Consider the following 815-nt stretch of genomic DNA (forward strand, 5'->3'; position numbering starts at 1 on the left):
CTCAGAAAAATACAGAGAATCCAACATTTTTTTTAAATACACGGAACTCATTTACTTTATTTTACCCTTCATGCTCCTCAGCGGATCAAATAAACCTGTGTTTCCATCTAGATCGCCTCCCCGTGTTTCGGGTGTATCTGCAGGTCATGTGGTGCGCGGCGAATGCGTTCGAGAGTTTGCACGGTTTGAAGCATTTGGGTTTCGACTTCACCGAGCCCCCTCGTTTTAACTGGGAACGTCTCGTTGAGAACCGGGAGAATTACATCAAAAGACTTAACCGTATTTACGAAACAAACCTCGAGAAATCACAAGTTGAACGGTTCTATGGGTGGGCCAGTCTGGCCCCCAAGGATGAGTCGAAGGGCGAACACGTCGTCCTCGTGAACCAGACAAAAGAAGAGGCGGAAAAAGGATCCCCACCTTCACAAAAAATCACAGCAAAACACGTGCTCCTTGCCACCGGTGCGTGCGCTCGGCTTCCAAGCAGTACATGAAATATCCTCAATGAGGTTACCCAGTGAAGTTTGGTTTGTGTACGCCACAAACAGCCACATCCGGTTCGTGTGTACGACTTGATTACCCCTTTTCCTTTCTACTCATGCTTAGTGGCGCGTGCGTGGGGGGAGCCGCTTCTGTGTGTATTCCAGGCGGGCACCCTACTCCGCTGTCTATCCCCGGGGGCTCTCTGTGTACGGACAGCGACGGCTTTTTCGGCTTGAAGCATCAACCGAAGCGCGTGGGTGTTGTTGGAGCGGGGTACATAGCAGTGGAGCTCTGCGGGGTTCTGCAAGCGCTGGGGACGGAAACCCATTTGT

At 51.3% G+C, this 815-nt stretch overlaps 1 protein-coding gene across 1 annotated transcript; it reads left to right on the forward strand.

Annotated features, from left to right (window-relative positions):
- Positions 1-146: 146 nt before the first annotated feature.
- Positions 147-494, forward strand: EMH_0071510 (glutathione reductase, putative; the record flags this gene model as incomplete). Its single annotated transcript, XM_013499110.1, has 1 exon — positions 147-494. One exon carries the CDS (start codon positions 147-149, stop codon positions 492-494), a length of 348 nt encoding a protein of 115 aa, XP_013354564.1.
- Positions 495-815: the final 321 nt, after the last annotated feature.

The sequence above is a fragment of the Eimeria mitis genome, genomic scaffold (genome assembly GCF_000499745.2).
Source record: "Eimeria mitis Houghton genomic scaffold, Emh_scaff4003, whole genome shotgun sequence".
In the NCBI taxonomy this organism is placed as follows: domain Eukaryota; phylum Apicomplexa; class Conoidasida; order Eucoccidiorida; family Eimeriidae; genus Eimeria; species Eimeria mitis.